General features: G+C 43.5%; 1 protein-coding gene across 5 annotated transcripts in view; it reads left to right on the plus strand.

Moving 5' to 3' along the window:
* Positions 1 to 1,459: 1,459 nt before the first annotated feature.
* SLC16A4 (solute carrier family 16 member 4) overlaps positions 1,460 to 16,963 on the plus strand; it is a 30,633-nt gene continuing 15,129 nt past the window's right edge. Inside the window, exons 1-5 of one of the 5 annotated variants that reach the window (XM_024989374.2) lie at positions 1,460 to 1,707; positions 3,736 to 3,848; positions 15,438 to 15,678; positions 16,205 to 16,348; positions 16,528 to 16,689. In XM_024989374.2, the coding sequence (XP_024845142.1) occupies positions 3,768 to 3,848; positions 15,438 to 15,678; positions 16,205 to 16,348; positions 16,528 to 16,689 (628 nt within the window). In that variant the 5' untranslated portion in view covers positions 1,460 to 1,707; positions 3,736 to 3,767. The remainder of the gene's footprint in view (positions 1,708 to 3,735; positions 3,849 to 15,437; positions 15,679 to 16,204; positions 16,349 to 16,527; positions 16,690 to 16,963) is intronic. The other 4 variants (XM_010803171.4, XM_010803169.4, NM_001101123.2 and 1 more) reach the window with 4 other exon arrangements.

Genomic DNA, 16,963 nt, shown 5'->3' on the forward strand with positions numbered 1-16,963 from the left:
GTCAAAAGGTGAGAGGAGACCCCAGTCCATATGTCCTACCAACCTCCCAGAATCCTTCTGGCTGGAATCCAGCTTGGCTGAACAATTCGAGTGCCACCAGGAAGGATCTTGAGTCAGAGGTGTTAGCCAGAGACAACCCAGGAACTAACCCCATCACCATAAAACCTGAGACTGTAAGCCATGTGGCAAAGCAACTCTCCTGGGTTTCCTTAACCTGCAGCTCTCTGCCCAAGTGCTCCTTCCCAATAAAGTCTCTTGCTTTGTCAGCATGTGTGTCTCCTTAGACAATTAATTTCTAAGTGTTAGACAAGAGTCCACTCTTGGGCCCTGGAAGGGGTACACTTCCAGCAACAAAATTGTAGGGGAGAAAAAATAATTTTCCTTCTACTCTTAAAGTGCTTGGCTGAGACCCCTTTTTCTCTAGAGCACCTCATAAGTGGATAAACTTATCCAGGTTAAAAGCTTTCCACTGTGGCCACTGTAATACAAGATTATCTTTGGTAAGTTTAGCCTATTTGTTCACCCTTAAAACAAAATTTTATTCACCTGAGGCCTCACACAGGACCAGCCCAATTTCAGTCCAACCCGACCCTGGACCCAGGGCAACTCCAGCCAGTTTCTGAATGCCATCTGGAAAAAGAAATGCTCAAATAAGGTCTGATGGTTCATAATGCAAAAGCTGCAGAGCTTGGATGGACGAAGGGCCAACCCCCACCTCCAGAGGCAATGAGAAAGCAGTGAGCCTAATGGGCTCACTGGTATCGACCTTGGGCTCCTCAGGGTCTCCTTCCTTTGCTCCCTCTTCTGATACCAGAACTATTTATTTGAACAAAAATTGGTTCAAACTGGGCAGTAACAAACTAGATGTTAGGAGTGCACTGACTGGAGCTCAGGGAGAGGTTTTTACAGAGAGAAGGCAGAAGCAAAGTAAGGAAGTTATTGATGGGTCATAGCTTAATTCTGGAGAAGGCAATGGCACCCCACTCTAGTACTCTTGCCTGGAAAATCCCATGGATGGAGGAGCCTGGTAGGCTGCAGTCCATGGGGTCACTAAGAGTCGGACACGACTGAGCGACTTCACTTTTACTTTTTCACTTTCATGTATTGGAGAAGGAAATGGCAACCCACTCCAGTGTTCTTGCCTGGAGAATCCCAGGGGCAGGAGAGCCTGGTGGGCTGACATCTATGGGGTCACACAGAGTCAGACATGACTGAAGTGACTTAGCAGCAGTAGCAGCAGCTTAATTCCTCGCTGATTGTGACTGGTCATCTTTAGGTTTCTATTTTGTAGCCCTGTTTCAATTTCTGGTTTGTTTCCATAGGCTGGCTTGGCATTAGTACCACCTCAGTGTGGTGGCCTCCTAGTTTAACAATAGTTATCCAAAGGATTTTCTACTTGGTTTACTCTGGTGCTTGTTTTTGAGATCATGGTGTACAAATCTATCTTCTGGGTCAGGGTCGGGGGAGGAAAGGGCCTAGTATAATGTCAAATCCCAGTCTCCCCTCCTCCCCTCAGGAAGTAAAGTCCATCAGCAGGAGTGCCTAAGTTGGCTCTAGCCCTGAGCTCTTACAATGCTTGCTTGTTTTCACAGGGCAGCCGAATGAAATGCTTTAGAAAAAGCACAACATTCTGGAAAACCGTATAACTTTTCTTCCCAGATTGCTTCAAGTCTGTGGAGGATTCCCTTGCTGAACGCCACATCAAAGGTAGGATGAAAATGGGGTTGTGTGTTGGGGTTTGTTCTTTATAATGTTTTGAATGACCAGCATCTCTCCCTGCACAGCCTGCTCACCAGACAGACTGTCATGCCCCACACCCTGCCGGCAGATTCTCCTTTCCAGGAAGAAACAGACTGCCTGCCTATCTGCCAGTGGCAAATAAAGACTGCTACCCCTTCTCTCAGACTATTTACATTTTCCTTTTGCTATTTCTCTTTTTATGTATTTATTTTATTGAACCACTTGTGTGAAGGTAGAAGACATTTCACTCCTGAGCGTTTTAGCACACATCTCCTAAGAATAAGCACATTCTCCGATAGAACCACGAGACCACAATCACCACCAAGAGATCTAACCTGGTCTACTATACAGTCCTCATTCAAATTTCCCCAACTCAGTTCCCAAAGTCCTTTCCAACGTTTTTCAGGCCTAGAATCCACTCAGGGAAGTCATTGCCCTTTGTTGTCATGTCTATTCAGTCCCTAAGAATATTTTCATTTCAGCAACTGCTGTAAAAGGGAATATCCAAACCTGAAGTTCCCCATTCCTTTTAAAATTTCTCTAATTTTAAGAGCTTATTACCCAGAGGACCAGAGGGTGGTACACAATTTGCCCTAGGATTTGACTTCAGACGTGGGGGGAGGACAGTGTGAGGAGTGACCACCCAGCAATCAATGAGGTCAGGCTTTGCAGTCAACTGCTTTGCAATTCCTGCCTGAAGTGAACTGGTCATCTTTTAGAGGCCATTCACACTGGTGTAAGAGAGATTTCTGTGGTGGCGTTTGATGTCCCTCATATCACAGCCTTTTGTTACCTTTTTCTATTTTCTCCCATGGTTCTGCCTGGATCGTGATTATGGAATAAACAAGGATTAAGGGGAGTCTAGTTGGGCAGACTTATGTTAAGTAAGGACATACTCCAGGAGAAGTCAGCACTGTGGAATTCCAGGGGAAGTCAGGCAGCAGACCTCCACAAATATTCCTCAAATGGTACAAAGCCTTGCTGTATTTTTGAGGTTGAGATCAGAGAGCCTATAAACAACTTTAGACATGAGAAGTGTCAACTAAAAAGATGTACAACTTGAGAGTTGCAAGTTTTATCTGGGGCAAAATGAGGACAGCAGCCTGGGAGACAGCACCTCAGCTAGCTCTGAGAGACTGCTCCAAAGAGGCAGTCAGTGAAGGTCAATATATGATTTTGGTGAAGACGGGAGTTCAATGCAATCAAGTGATTACTTTATAAAAAGTTTTCTGCTAGTCACAAGAGGCTGAAGTCACCAAGATGGGATTCAGTGATTTTCTAGATCTGAAGAGATGTTAAGGATTGGGATCATGAAATCAGTTCCTAAAAATATCTATCTAAAGACCTGCTCCACCAGATTCTCTGGAGCACAGAGGCCTCATTCCACCTTGAATGCTAACAGCTGCAGTAGCACAGGGTTCAAGCTCCAGAGGCAGATGGCAAATGCCCTTGTTGCTGTTCAGTCGCTGGCAAAGGCTCTTGGAAAATGCCAATTTCTAGTTTACAGGCAAGTGCCAATTTGCTGACAAGAAATCATCTCTTCTTAAAGGGGTGGGCTGAAAAAAATTACAAGTGGTTTTAAAATTTTTTTTATTTATTTTTTGTGTGCTGGGTCTTCATTGCTGCATACGGGCTTTCTCTAATTGCTCCAAGTGGGGCGTTACGCTCTAGTTGCGGCACATAAGCTTCTCTTTGCAGTGGCTTCTCCTGTTGTGGAGCATGGGCTCTAGGGTGGACAGGCTTCAGTAGTTGCAGGTTCCAGCTCTAGAGCACCAGCTCAGTAGTTGTGGTGCACGGACTTGGTTGCTCCATGGCATGTGGGATCCTCCCGAACCAGGAACCAAACCCATGTCTCCAGCATTGGCAGGCAGATTCATTACCACTGAGCCACCAGGGAAGCCCGGCACAAGTAGTTTTATACCACAGAAATAAATAAAGTTTAAAGTTCAGATCAGTTTGTCAACTAAGCCAACGTCCGTCTTGGATTTGTCACAGGGATCTTCTGCATTTAAAACAAACGAATCATCATGCTGAAGAGGAAGGTTCAACCTTACAAGAAAACCCTGGATGGAGGTTGGGGATGGATGGTCATATTTCATTTCTTCCTGGTAATTTACTTTCTCCTTCCCCACTGCCTGAAAGAAAGTTTTCTGGGGAAAGGCTCAGAGCAGCCTAACAAGAAGATCATACATGAAACCCTTGACATTTGAATGGAAAGGGGATCCAAGTAAAGCCAGGAACTGCCAATGAACCTTCAAGTTGGAAATGTTCTCCTTGAGTGAAACCAGAAAGACTGCCATCCTGTCTCCTACTTCTCCTCAGCATTCCTTAAACCTACAGAATGCTCCAGCCACCATTAGCAGCTCTGCCCTGGCTGCATGGCAGTTAGGATTTGGGGACAATCACATTTAGCCATCCGAGAAATAGCGCAGGGAGGGGATTCCCCAACTCAGTCAAGCAAACATGTAACTGCTGCAAGCAACTTCCTTCTCTCCTAGGAGGCTGGGACTTTTCTTCTGTTCTGCCTGGTGTCCACTTCCCCACCCATCCCCACCAACCATAACTTATGCCAGAGTTAGGCCCAATGTGTATTTCTGACATGTCTGGAAAGGAAGACAGGGTTGTGAATCCTGAAACTGGAGCCTGATTTTTTCCCTTCATTCATTAGCAAACCCAACTCCATTTTTTAATTAACTTCTTGCCCTCATCCTCCCAGAAGCTCTGGGGGTTGTTACGTGAGACTGTGGTGATCTGAATCGGCATGGTCATCCTGATGGGATTGATGAATCCCATCACTGCTGTACCTTAAACCCTGAGTGTGGCACCAGTTCCACGATTCCTCTTAAGTGTTCCCAAGTAAGTCAACTTTAAGATGTCCTCAACAGAGATATCCTTCCCTCCTGATCCTCCTCCTCAGCCCAGTCCTACAGTAAGAAGCTTCCAAGGAGGGGAGTGCAGGTCCTGGTGACTTCTAACTAACCTGCAGCCCATAGTATAGAAGGACCACACCTCCTCCATCATGACAGAGAATGGGAAAGGAGGGAGGCAGAGGCCCTCAGCCAGGATTTACATAATACAAAACTCACAACCTGAGGACTATTTGTTAAACATTAGCTTCATTACTAAAGAACATGGACTCTCTTTTCCTTCCTCCCAGAAGTGTTACTAAAAAGGACAACAAGGACACACTAAGTCTGAGAGCCTTCCTGTGGCTGGGCCACCTCCTCACATCACAGGCTTTGCAGAACCGGCATTATTGGCGAGGATCTTGAGTTCTCCCACTTTTTCCTGCATTACGCTCTGAGGACAGGAAGTTATCTAATTTAGTGGCCGCTAAGAACAGTTGTCTAATAATGAGATTAGTAAACAATCTCTCACTTTTTATGGGCTTCTCAGGTGGCTCAGTGTATAAAGAATCTTCCTGCAATGCAGGAGACACAGGAGACGTGGGTTTGATCGCTGGGTTGGGAAGATCCCCGGAGGAGGGCATGACAATCCATTCCAGTGTTCTTGCCTGAAGAATCCCAGAGACAGAGCGTGGCAGGCTACAGTCCATAGGGTCACAAAGAGTTGGACATGACTGAAGTGACTGAGCATGCACACTTTTGGGGGTGTGGTGCTACTCTTAAGCACACACATAAAACATTTTGGGTCCTCAAAATGTTAATAATTAACTCAGGCCAATCAGCCTCAGTAGTAATGTGGGTACCTGGATGATGATGATTTCATGTCTGTATAAGTCTGCTTTTCTAGAATAGATGATCTCCTGAAAAGGTGAGTGAAAAACCCAGGTAACAACATATCCTTCAGGAGCTCCTTACTTTTTTTTTTTTTTAAAAAGGTCTCATTCTAACTTACCATACTTTATAACTGCATCATCTGCATGACTGTTTTCTGTATTCAGCCTGTCTCTCTGGACTGAACGTTCTACGAGCACAGGGCCATTTGCTGGGTCTGTTTGCTCACCACTATAAGCCAAGTCCCCTAGTCAGCAACCAAAACACAGAACACACTCAATAAATACCTGCTGGCAGATGGGAGGATGGATGGACTGATGGATACATTTATGAATAAACAAGGTGATAAATATGAAGTTGGAGAGATGGGCAGGGACTTTGGAGGACTTAAAAAAAAAAAAAAAAAAGCAGGGGAGTAATGGAATCAGTTTTGTATTTCAGGACAGTAGCTCAGGTAGTGGGCTGCTGATGGATAGGCCTGGAAGCAGGGAGGTCCACTGGAAGGATGCTGCAGTAATCCAGGTGAGAAAACAATATGACAGTAGCAAACGGGGTGGAGAAGAAATACAAATCTGAGCAATACTGAAGACATATTGTTAAGACTGTAGAGTAATTGAATGTCAGGGAGACAGGGAATCATGGGGTCCTAGGATGCTGGCTTGGACAACATGGAGGATAATATATGCCCTTCACTGAGTTGGACAACATGAGAAGGGGACAAAACCTAAAGAAGGCTTGAAGGGCTTATCTTTGGGCACTGAGTCTGGGGGACTTGTGACATAACCAGTCATGTATGTGTTCAGTAAAGTCTACATGTACCTGGAGCCCAGGATCTGCATACTGAGAATTGTGAGTTAGCAGCACACAAAGGGGCTTGAACCATAAGTCAGTGTATTCAAGTCACCAGGGAGTTCAGTTCAGTTCAGTCGCTCAGTCGTGTCCGACTCATTGTGACCCCATGAACTGCAGCACGCCAGGCCTCCCTGTCCATCACCAACTCCCAGAGTTCACTCAAACTCACGTCCATCGAGTTGGTGATACCATCCAGCCATCTCATCCTCTGTCATGCCCTTTTCCTTCTGCCCCCAATCCTTCCCAGCATCAGAGTCTTTTCCAATGAGTCAACTCTTTGCATCAGGTGGCCAAAGTATTGAAGTTTGAGCTTTAGCATCAGCCCTTCCAAAGAACATGCAGGACTGATCTCCTTTAGAATGGACTGGTTGGATCTCCTTGCAGTCCAAGGGACTCTCAACAGTCTTCTCCAATACCCCCCAGTTCAAAAGCATCAATTCTTCAGCACTCAGCTTTCTTCACACTCCAACTCTCACATCCATACATGACCACTGGAAAAACCATAGCCTTGACTAGACAGACCTTTGTTGGCAAAAGTAATGTCTCTGCTTTTGAATATGCTATATAGGTTGGTCAAAACTTTCCTTCCAAGGAGTAAGCATCTTTTAACTTCATGGCTGCAATCACAATCTGCAGTGGTTTTGGAGCCCCCCAAAATAAAAGTCTGACGCTATTTCCACTGTTTCCCCATCTATTTGCCATGAAGTGATGAGATCAGATGCCATGATCTTAGTTTTCTGAATGTTGAGCTTTAAGCCAACTTTTTCACTCTTTCACTTTCATCAAGAAGCTTTTTAGTTTTTCACTTTCTGCCGTAAGAGTGGTGTCATCTGCATATCTGAGGTTATTGATATGTCTCCCGGGAATCTTGATTCCAGCTTGTGCTTCTTCCAGCCCAGCGTTTCTCATGATGTACTCTGCATAGAAGTTAAATGAGCAGGGTGACAATATACAGCCTTGACGTACTTCTTTTCCTATTTGGAACCAGTCTGTTGTTCCATGTCCAGTTCTAACTGTTGCTTCCTGACCTGCACATAGGTTTCTCAAGAGGCAGGTCAGGTGGTCTGGTATTCCCATTTCTTGCAGAATTTTCCACAGTTTATTGTGACCCACACAGTCAAAAGCTTTGGCATAGTCAATAAAGCAAAAATAGATGTTTTTCTGGAACTCTCTTGCTTTTTCGATGATCCAGTGGATGTTGGCAATTTGATCTCTGGTTCCTCTGCCTTTTCTAAAACCAGCTTGAACAGCTGGAAGTTCACGGTTCACATATTGCTGAAGCCTGGCTTGGAGAATTTTGAGCATTACTTTACTAGCATGTGAGATGAGTGCAATTGTGCGGTAGTTTGAGCATTCTTTGGCATTGCCTTTCTTTGGGACTGGAATGAAAACTGACCTTTTCCAGTCCTGTGGCCACTGCTGAGTTTTCCAAATTTGCTGACATATTGAGTGCAGCACTTCAACAGCATCATCTTTCAGGATTTGAAACAGCTCCACTGGAATTCAACCACCTCCACTAGCTTTGTAGTGATGTTTTCTAAAGCCCACTTGACTTCACATTCCAGGATGTCTGGCTCTAGATGAGTGATCACACCATCGTGATTATCTGGGTCATGAAGATATTTTCTGTACAGTTGTTCTGTGTATTCTTACCACCTCTTCTTAATATCTTCTCATACCATTTCTGTCCCTTATCGAGCCCATCTTTGCATGAAATGTTCCCTTGGTATCTCTAATTTTCTTGAAGAGATCTCTAGTCTTTCCCATTCTGTTGTTTTCCTCTATTCTTGCATTGATCTCTGAGGAAGGCTTTCTTATGTCTCCTTGCTATTCTTTGGAACTCTGTATTCAGATGCTTATATCTTTCCTTTTCTCTTTTGCTTTTCACTTCTCTTCTTTTCACAGCTATTTGTAAGGCCTCCCAGACAGCCATTTTGTTTTTTCGTGTTTCTTTTCCATGGGGATGGTCTTGGTCCCGGTCTCCTGTACAATGTCACGAACCTCCGTCCATAGTTCATCAGGCATTCTATCTATCAGATCTAGTCCCTTAAATCAATTTCTCACTTCCACTGTATAATCATAAGGGATTTGATTTAGGTCATACCTGAATGGTATAGTGGTTTTCCCTACTTTCTTCAATTTCAGTCTGAATTTGGCAATAAGGAGTTCATGATCTGAGCCACAGTCAGCTCCCGGTCTTGTATTTGCTGACTGTATAGAGCTTCTCCATCTTTGGCTGCAGAGAATATAATCAATCTGATTTCGGTGTCGACCATCTGGTGATGTCCATGTGTAGTCTTCTCTTGTGTTGTTGGAAGAGGGTGTTTGCTATGACCAGTGCGTTCTCTTGGCAGAACTCTATTAGCCTTTGCCCTGCTTCATTCCATATTCCAAGGCCAAATTTGCCTGTTACTCCAGGTGTTAATTGACTTCCTACTTTTGCATTTCAGTCCCCTATAATGAAAAAGACATTTTTGGGGGGGTACTAGTTCTAAAACGTCTTGTAGGTCTTCATAGAACCCTTCAACTTCAGCTTCTTCAGCGTTACTGGTTGGGGCATAGACTTGGATTACTGTGATATTGAATGGTTTGCCTTGATCATTCTGTCGTTTTTGAGACTGCATCCAAGTACTGCATTTCAGACTCTTTTGTTGACTATGATGGCTACTCCATTTCTTCTAAGGGATTCCTGCCCACAGTAGTAGATATAATGGTCATCTGAGTTAAATTCACCCATTCCAGTCCATTTTAGTTCGCTGATTCCTAGAATGTCGACATTCACTCTTGCCATCTCCTGTTTGACCAATTCCAATTTGCCTGGATTCATGGACCTAACATTCCAAGTTCCTATGCAATATTGCTCTTTACAGCATCGGACCTTGCTTCTATCACCAGTCACATCCACAACTGGGTATTATTTTTGCTTTGGCTCCATCCCTTCATTCTTTCTGAAGTTATTTCTCCACTGATCTCCAGTAGCATATTGGGCATTTACTGACCTGGGGAGTCCCTCGTTCAGTATCCTATCATTTTGCAGTTTCATACTGTTCATGGGGTTCTCAAGGCAAGAATACTGAAGTGGTTTGCCATTCCCTTCTCCAGTGGACCACATTCTGTCAGACCTCTCCACCATGACCCGCCCGTCTTGGGTGGCCCCACATGGCATGGCTTAGTTTCATTGAGTTAGACAAGGCTGTGGTCCATGTGATTAGATTGACTAGTTTTCTGTGATTATGGTTTCAGTGTGTCTGCCCTCTGATGCCCTCTCGCAACACCTACCGTCTTACTTGGGTTTCTCTTACCTTGGACATGGGGTATCTTTTCACGGCTGCTCCAGCAAAGCGCAGCTGCTGCTCTTTACCTTGGACAAGGGCTATCTCCTCATGGCCGCCCCTCCTGACCTTGAACGTGGAGTAGCTCCTGGCCCTCCTGCGCCTGCGCAGCTGGGAAAGAACCTTGAGGAAAGTGATGCCTAGGGGATGGGCGGAGGGTGGCTCAGAGGAAACTGAGAAGCAGTTAGCGGTTAGCATCACAAAAGCTAAGGCAGAAATGTGCAGAAGCAGATGGTGCAGAGACCAGATATGATGAAAATGATATGAGCTATTGGTTTAGCAACAATGAAGTCTCTAATAACGTTGATAAGAGGCATGCATTGGAGTGAGATGAGAGGAAGCAGAGATAACCTAACAGACTACTCATTGATGAAAGAAGTTTGTGAAGGTCAAGAGCTAGGGTGATACTAGAGAGGAACCTGGAGTAGAATAACATAGTTTTGTTCAGTTCAGTTGTGTCCAACTCTTTGAGACCCCATGGACTGCACCACGCAAGACTTTCCTGTCCATCACCAACTCCCAGAGCTTACTCAAACTCATGTCCATCGAGTCGGTGATGCCATCAATCATCTCATCCTCTGTCATCTCCTCCTCTCGCCCTCAATCTTTCCCAGCATCAGGGTCTTTTCACATGAGTCAGTTCTTCGCATCAGGTGGCCAAAGTACTGGAGCTTCAGCTTCAACATCAGTCCTTTCAATGAATATTCAGGACTGATTTCCTTTAGGATTGACTGGTTCCATCTTCTTGCAGTCCAAAGGCCTCTAAAGAGTCTTTTCCAACACCATAGTTCAAAAGCCTATCAATTCTTTGGTGCTCAGCTTTCTTTATAATCCAACTCTCACATCCATACATGACTACTGGAAAAACCACAGCTTTGACTAGTCGGACCTTTGTTGGCAAAGCAATGTCTCTGCTTTTAATATGCTGTCTACGTTAGTCATAGTCTTTCTTCCAAGGAGCAAATGTCTTTTAATTTCATGGCTGCAGTCACCATCTGCAGTTATTTTTGAGCCCCCCAAAATAAAGTCTCTCACTGTTTCCATTGTTTCCCCATCTGTTTGCCATGAAGTGATGGGACCAGATCTTGGTTTTCTGAATGTTGAGTTTTAAGGCAGCTTTTATGCTTTTACTTTCATCAAGAGGCTCTTTAGTTTTTCTTCACTTTCTGCCATAAATGGGTGGTGCCATCTGCATATCTGAGGTTAATGATATTTCTCCTGGCAATCTTGATTCCAGCCTGTGCTTCATCCAGCCCAGCGTATCTCATGATGCACCCTGCATATAAGCTAAATAAGCATGGTGACAATATACAGCCTTGACACACTCCTTCCCCAATTTGTAACCAGTCTGATGTTCCACATCCATTTCTAACTGTTGCTTCTTGAACTGCATACAGATTTCTCAGGAGGCAGGTCAGGTGGTCTGGTATTCCCATCTCGTGAAGAATTTTCCAGATTGTTGTGATCCACACAAAGGCTTTGGCGTAGTCAATAAAGTAGGAGTAGATGGTTTTCTGGAACTCTTGGTTTTTAGATGCCAGCAGATGTTGGCAATTTGATCTCTGGTTCCTTTCCTAAATCCAGCTTGAACATCTGAAAGTTCATGGTTCATGTACTATTGAAGCTTGACTTGGAGAATTTTGAGTATTGCTTTGCTAGCCTGTGAAATGAGTGCAATTGTGTGGTAGTTTGAACATTCTTTGGCATTGCCTTTCCTTGGGACTGGAATGAAAACTGACCTTTTCCAGTCCTGTGGCCATTGCTGAGTTTTCCAGATTTGCTGGCATATTGAGTACAACACTTTCACAGCATCATCTTTTGGATTTGAAATAGCTCACTTGGAGGAATTCCATCACCTCCAATAGCTTTGTTCGTAGTGATGCTTCCTAAAGTCCACTTGACTTTGCATTCCAGGATGTCTGGCTCTAGGTGAGTGATCACACCACTGTGTTTATCTGGGTCATGAAGATCCTTTTTATATAGTTCTTCTGTGTATTCTTGCCACCTCGTCTTAATTTCTTCTATTTATGTTTGGTCCATACCATTTCTGTCCTTTATTGTGCCCATGAAACATTTCTTTGCATGAAATGTTCCCCCTTGGTATCTCTAATTTTCTTGAAGCGATCTCTGGTCTTTCCCATTCTATTGTTTTCCTCTATTTCTTTGCACTGATCACTGAGGAAGGCTTTCTTATCTCTCCTTGCTAGTCTTTGGAACTCTGCATTCAAATAGGTATATCTTTCCTTTTCTCCTTTGCCTTTAGCTTCTCTTCTGAGCTATTTTTAAGGCCTCCTCAGACAGCCGTTTTGCCTTTTTGTTTCTTCTTCTTGGGGATGGTCTCGATTACTCTCTCTTGTACAATGTCACGAACCTCTGTCCATAGTTCTTCAGGCACTCTATCAGATCTAATCCCTTGAGTCTATTTCTCACTTCTACTGTATAATCGTAAGGGATTTGATTTAGGTCACACCTGAATGGTCTAGTGATTTTCCCTACTTTCTTCAATTTAAGTCCAAATTTGGCAGTAAGGAGTTCATGATCTGAACCACAGTCAGCTCTCGGTCTTGTTTTTGCTGATTGTACAGAGCTTCTCCATCATTGGCTGCCAAGAATATATCAAAATGATTTCAGTATTGACCATCTGGTGATGTCCATGTGTAGAGTCTTCTCTTGTGTTGCTGGCAGAGGGTGTTTGCTATGACCAGTGCGTTCTCTGGGCAAAACTCTATTGTTATTAAACAACAATCTCTGACAAAGCCTTATGTTCTGCGTTAAAAAGGAGCCACTGTGATCCAGCCTCCTTTCCCAAGACAATTCTTAGAATGGTCTGGTGAGGGAGTTCTTACTATGGGAGGAAGCTGGTAGGAGGAAGGCATGCTCTTAAAGATAAAAAGGAAATGAGAGGGCTGCAGAATTTCTAAGGGCTTTTATTTTGGGGGAAGACCATTTATAATGTCTGATGTGGACTCTGGAACAGGACTGAAACTCATCAACCTTAGTCCAAAACATGAGATGAAATAGTAGACTACAGACTTCAGTTAACTAATGGAATATCTAGACCTTGGGATCTAGACTAAAAATCTAGATAGACTTTTACTATCTAAGTCAAATAGGAACAAAGTTGGAAGGTTACAAGTTAAGGGAGGGAGGCAGAGTAGATACAAAGGCTGTGTCCTTGGTCTTTTTGATATACACAGTGGAAGGTACAGTCCCAGTTAGTAGAGACAAGTCACATCTACTTACTGCTGCTATGCCCAGACATCAAGGAAAGACCAGAGACAAAAGGTTCTTTTTTGGGGACCAGTAGTTCGCCAAATTCAGGTGGCTAAGAACCTAGAAGCCAGCATCCTGCAGATGCCAGCACGGAGTCCATGACCACAGAAGAGGAGGAAGGGTAATTTTATAGAATGAGGACCCATTGTATTGCTCCTTGCTCATTAGAGGACGCAATCACCACTTTGTATTCTGAACCAGAAGAAACAAGTCTGTGTCATTTAAAGTTCGTGTATATTCTCTAACCTCATTTCCTGATAAAGGCACCTTTGAGGAACATTATGATTACAAAGTGCTTGATAAAATAAAATGACTTTTCATTTTTTAATATATAGCCCTGGTACCCATAGCATTGTTCACTCTAAATAAGTAAAGTCTTATAGTTTCTATCAAGTCAGAATGGGAAGAATACATTAAAGGACTTCCTCCTCCCTATCCCATCTTTTGAAGCCTTTGAGCCACCACTGATTCCTAGTCCCTCACTCCAGGCAAGAAATAATACTTATCTGAAGAGTCTATTGGTGAGGATGGAGCAGAACGTCTTGATTACTTTATTTAGCAGGTAGAAGCTGAGGAAAGGAAGTTTCTAAATGGAGGCAGGTCTCTGATTTGGATGAGTCAGTAGATGATACCAATCAAGAGAAATGAAAAGGAAACACAGGCATGGGGTAAGAGAAAGATGAATTTAGTTCTGGATAAGTTAACCTGAGTTAGAAAGATATCGCAGACAGTAATATGAGTCTCGAGCTCTTAGGAAAGCAGAATGGTTATACAAAATGATAAAAACATAGTTAATAGGTTATTATTTACCAGAATTTTGTCTTCACAGTCCCATGAACTAGGTGGAACTATGAACTATGAACTAGTCCTTTATCTCCACTTTACAAAAGAGGAAGTGTAACTTTTGTAGTTCACCCAAGTTCACACCCCTAGTACAAAGCAGAGCCAAGATTCCAGCAGAGGCAGGCTGACTGCAGGCAGAACACAGTATTCACAACTACACCGTGAGTTCCCTCATAGCTCAGTCAGTAAAGGATCCACCTTCAATGCAGGAATCTGCCTGCAATGCAGAACACCAAGTTTTGATTCCTGGGTCCGAAGATCCCCTGGAGAAAGAAATAGCAACCCACTCCAGTATTCTTGCCTGGAAAATCCCATGGACAGCCAATTATAGTGAATGACTGTCTATGTCTATCTCACTATAAATTGAGATGAGTGCAGAACCAGAGAGAAAGAATCAGTGATAAGGAACCCAGGACCTGTGGTCCTTCCACAAAGCATAGGAAGTGAAGTCGCTCAGTTGTGCCTGACTCTTCGCGACCCCATGGACTGTAGCCTACCAGTTTCCTCCATCCATGTGATTTTCCAGGCAAGTATACTAGAATGGGTTGCCATTTCCTACTCCAGATCTTCCTGACCCAGGGATTGAACCCGGGTCTCCCACATTGTAGGCAGACACTTTACCGTCTGAGCCACCAGGGAATCTCTCCACCATGGCCAACTTCAAAGCAGAGAAAGTAGCCTTCAAACAAGGTCACTGAACAAAGGAAAAGAAAGGGGCCACTAGGAAGCCCCTGGAGACAGAGTGAGTAGGAGTGGTTTCTGGGCTTTTTGACTACAGAGACTGGCTAAGTCTCCCTTCCAGTTCCCCTCAGAACCTTGCTCCTCACTGCCCCCCTTCTAATCAGAATTCCAAAATGTGAGTACTGCACTGAAAGAAAACCTGACCTCAAAGAGGGTGCTCCCCCTAGTGGAGAGGAGAAGGATGGTGCGGGCAAGGAGGGTAAGGTGGGACCAAAGAGTTGGGGCACATGACCCAAACATAAGGTGACCATACATCCTCATTACCCTTGCTGTCCAGGCATATTCAGCTGAAAAGCAGAGTTAAAGCAAACTCTTAGGTTAGTCTAGCTAACCTAAAGTCTCCCAGAACAATTCTTTTGGACCAACACATCTCTCTCACAGAGGTACCTAGAATTAGCTATTTTGAACAGATGCTGTTGTTAACAGAATGGTACAGTGGTTGGTCAATATATGACCTTTAAGCTCTCTAAACCTTAACTTCCTGTATTTCTTCCTATCTATCAGGCTGTGCTGGATCTTTCTTGCGACACATAGGATCTTCATTGCAGCACAGAGAATCTTTAGTTGCAGCATGCTAACTCTTAACTGTGGCATGTGAAATCTAGTTTTCTGACCAGGGATCAAATCTGGACCCCCCTGCACTGGGAGCGTGGAAGGAAGTTCCCTGAATTTCTAATACAATATTGACATACCTATTCCATGCTCCGTAATGAGGATTAAATGAGATGCTTTCATGTAATGTGATTAGACACTCTAATGGGACAACCGCCCCATAAAATATAACATGGTACAAAAAGGAACTGACAAACAAACTGGTAAAATACAGGTGAGCCAGAGAATCACAGCTGCCAGCAGTTCTAACCTCCCCTATAATGGCTTACTCACCACCTGACTTGGACTCTGTTCTGCTTTGATTTAGGTAAATGTATTTGTGATGGGGATGACCAAGACTTTTGCAATTTTCTTTGTGGTTTTTCAAGAAGAGTTTGAAGGCACCTCAGAGCAAACCGGTTGGATTGGATCTATCATGTCATCACTTCGTTTTTTTGCAGGTATAAAGTCGACAATAAGCTTGTTGTCCAAGGAGAAGGAACACAAAGGGCAATTTCAAGAAGACTCATCTGTCAGTCATTCAAGACAGAAGCATTACGAAAACTCAGGTTCATTTATCAATATGTAAAGCTGAGAAAAGGACTTTACCTCCACTTGATTTGGCAAAACTGGAAAAATTAGGGTTCAAACAAATGACGTTGAAGAATCTATTTAACATCATAGGTTCAGTGAGTCAGTCTCTCAACTGGGAAGTCAGACCATAAAGCTCTGACCTGATCATCTAAGTATACTCATCACAGTGTAGATAAATAACTGAGCTTTGTTCTAGTTATAGGTCACTAGACACAACCTTTTCTTGCAGAAGTTTTATAATACCTTTTCAGTAAGCTTCCATTCCAAATCTTATTTATATCATCTTTTCTTCAAAACAAACAAAAAACAACAAAAACTCTTCTTCTAAAAAAGCAAAATAGTGTGGAACTAGGAATATTAAGAAACCCAATACAGACACCCTTTTGAAGGATACACAAAAGTAAAGTCCTTTTATTTTTCTTCAGTTGCCCATTTAAACTGTACACCAGAAGAGAAGGGATGCCGGGGCATATGTAACTTGTATTTGTTTCTTTTCCCAAGGTCCCCTAGTTGCTGTTATTTGTGACATAACTGGAGAGAAAACTGCCTCCAGTCTTGGGGCTTTCCTTGTTGCTGGTGGATATCTGATCAGCAGCTGGGCTACAAGCATTCCCTTTCTTTGTGTGACTATGGGATTTTTACCTGGTGAGTCCACTGTGAAAATAAGACTTAAAAAAAAAAAAAAGGAACCAGGAAACTTTCCTTTTACTGTGAGTTCAAAGGCCTACTTATATTATCTCAGGTTTGGGAGAATATCTCATCCAGTACCAAGCCACTTAATGTGAAAGTGACTCCTAGCTATTAACATTATATTTTTCTTTTAGGTTTGGGCTCTGCTTTCTTGTACCAAGTTGCTGCTGTGGTCACTACCAAATACTTCAAAAAACGATTAGCTCTTTCTACAGCTATTGCCCGTTCAGGGATGGGACTGACATTTCTGTTAGCACCCTTTACCAAAGTCCTAATAGATCTGTATGACTGGACAGGTGAGTCCTGAACCTGCACAATCAATTCTGCAAGATTTAATGTTGAGCCCTCTCCCTTTGATGACTAGAGAGGAGGTGATCATGATTCTTCCCTGGAGAACAGATAGCAAAAGAGACTCTGAATTCCTTCAAGGCCTTGCCAGCCTACACAGGCAACTCAGAATTCAAGTCTGAGGGGATGGAAAGCAATTTGTATGGCTGAGGGAGCACACCTTTGCAGGGATAGCAGTACTCCTGGGAAGCAAGAATCCCTTCCTCAAAGCCTTCTCTTTTC

The sequence above is a fragment of the Bos taurus genome, chromosome 3, assembly GCF_002263795.3.
Source record: "Bos taurus isolate L1 Dominette 01449 registration number 42190680 breed Hereford chromosome 3, ARS-UCD2.0, whole genome shotgun sequence".
Taxonomy (NCBI): Eukaryota; Metazoa; Chordata; class Mammalia; order Artiodactyla; family Bovidae; genus Bos; species Bos taurus.